This window comes from Cyprinodon variegatus, unplaced genomic scaffold (assembly GCF_000732505.1).
Source record: "Cyprinodon variegatus isolate N-32 unplaced genomic scaffold, C_variegatus-1.0 Scaffold483, whole genome shotgun sequence".
Lineage (NCBI taxonomy): Eukaryota > Metazoa > Chordata > Actinopteri > Cyprinodontiformes > Cyprinodontidae > Cyprinodon > Cyprinodon variegatus.
The window spans coordinates 30,711-31,951 of NW_015150936.1; the positions used below are offsets into that span (position 1 = coordinate 30,711).

Genomic DNA, 1,241 nt, shown 5'->3' on the forward strand with positions numbered 1-1,241 from the left:
GACGCGTCGCTCACGCCGTAACGGAGGTCAGGTCCACCTGAATCTCATCCAGTTTCTATTCTGGTTCTCCTGACAAACCAAACGATCCTAACGAAGTGTGCTCAGAATTGGATTCATCAGACGGCCTGCAGTGGTCAGACAGCAGATGGTCTGTTGCTTAGCAACGCTGCTGCCTGCCCGCATGGCTTTCAGTTGTTCCGTCAAAGCTAGCGAAACTGATCCGTGCCAAGCTCGGTTCCTTACAACCGTTTCCACACTAGCATGGTTCCTCGCCTCCTAGTGGCGATCTACGGTACTACAGCTCTCTAGAGAGATACAAGCAAACCAACATGGCGGCGCCCGTAACCTTCAGGCAGCTTTTGGTGAATTTACTTGACAGAGTCGGCTTTTGGGAAGTGATACGACAAGCGATAGTCTAATCAGGACTTCCAGACGCAGGAAATGACGACAGACGTTCATCACACTGCTGAGCAGAATCCTCAGTGGGAATCGTGCGGCGCGGCAGGAAGCTAGGATTGTAGGAACCATTACGGAGGCGGGCTGTAAGGAGACGAGGCGGGCTGCTCATAGAGAACTGAGCCAGAACTGAACCACGCCGAGCCCGACTGATGAACTAGTACCAGTTTAGCGCAGGTCAGTTGGGTCTGGCATGATTCAATCAGTTAGCGTTCCATTTACACTCAGCAGTTACCGTGGTAACCGCGCTCGGGCTGCGCGGCCTCTAAAGGCCAGTGGAAATGGAACTACAGAATGCATGTTTGTGTTGTTGAACTCTCTAAACCCATCCCCCCCCCCAGGTGGATAAAATAGGCCGCGGTTACCAAGGCGATCCGTCCTCTGCTCTGCTGGAGCTGCTGGATCCTGAACAGAACTCCAACTTCCTGGACCATTACCTGGATGTTCCTGTGGACCTGTCGAAGGTGGGAGACGGAAGGCGGCTCAGTTCGGTCCAAACCCTCTGGGTCCAGTTAGGTCAGCTGTGTGTGTTCCTCTCCAGGTTCTGTTTATCTGCACCGCCAACGTGACCCACACCATCCCAGAACCGCTGAGGGACAGAATGGAGATGATCAACGTGTCTGGATATGTGGCCCAGGAGAAGCTGGCCATCGCTGAGGTAGACCACCAAGACCCCAAGGAACCTAAGGAACCAGTCAGCTGGTTCCATCAGGGGCCCCAGGTTACCATAGAAACCTAGATAGCTGCAGAGCTAAAGCTGAACGGGGCAACCTCAGTCACTGATC

General features: G+C 53.8%; 1 protein-coding gene across 1 annotated transcript in view; it reads left to right on the forward strand.

Annotated features, from left to right (window-relative positions):
- The window catches only part of lonp1 (lon peptidase 1, mitochondrial), a 31,618-nt gene that overhangs the window by 16,448 nt on the left and 13,929 nt on the right, over positions 1 to 1,241 (forward strand). Inside the window, exons 12-13 of the mRNA XM_015390038.1 lie at positions 798 to 920; positions 998 to 1,114. Of these exons, the coding sequence (XP_015245524.1) occupies positions 798 to 920; positions 998 to 1,114 (240 nt within the window). The remainder of the gene's footprint in view (positions 1 to 797; positions 921 to 997; positions 1,115 to 1,241) is intronic.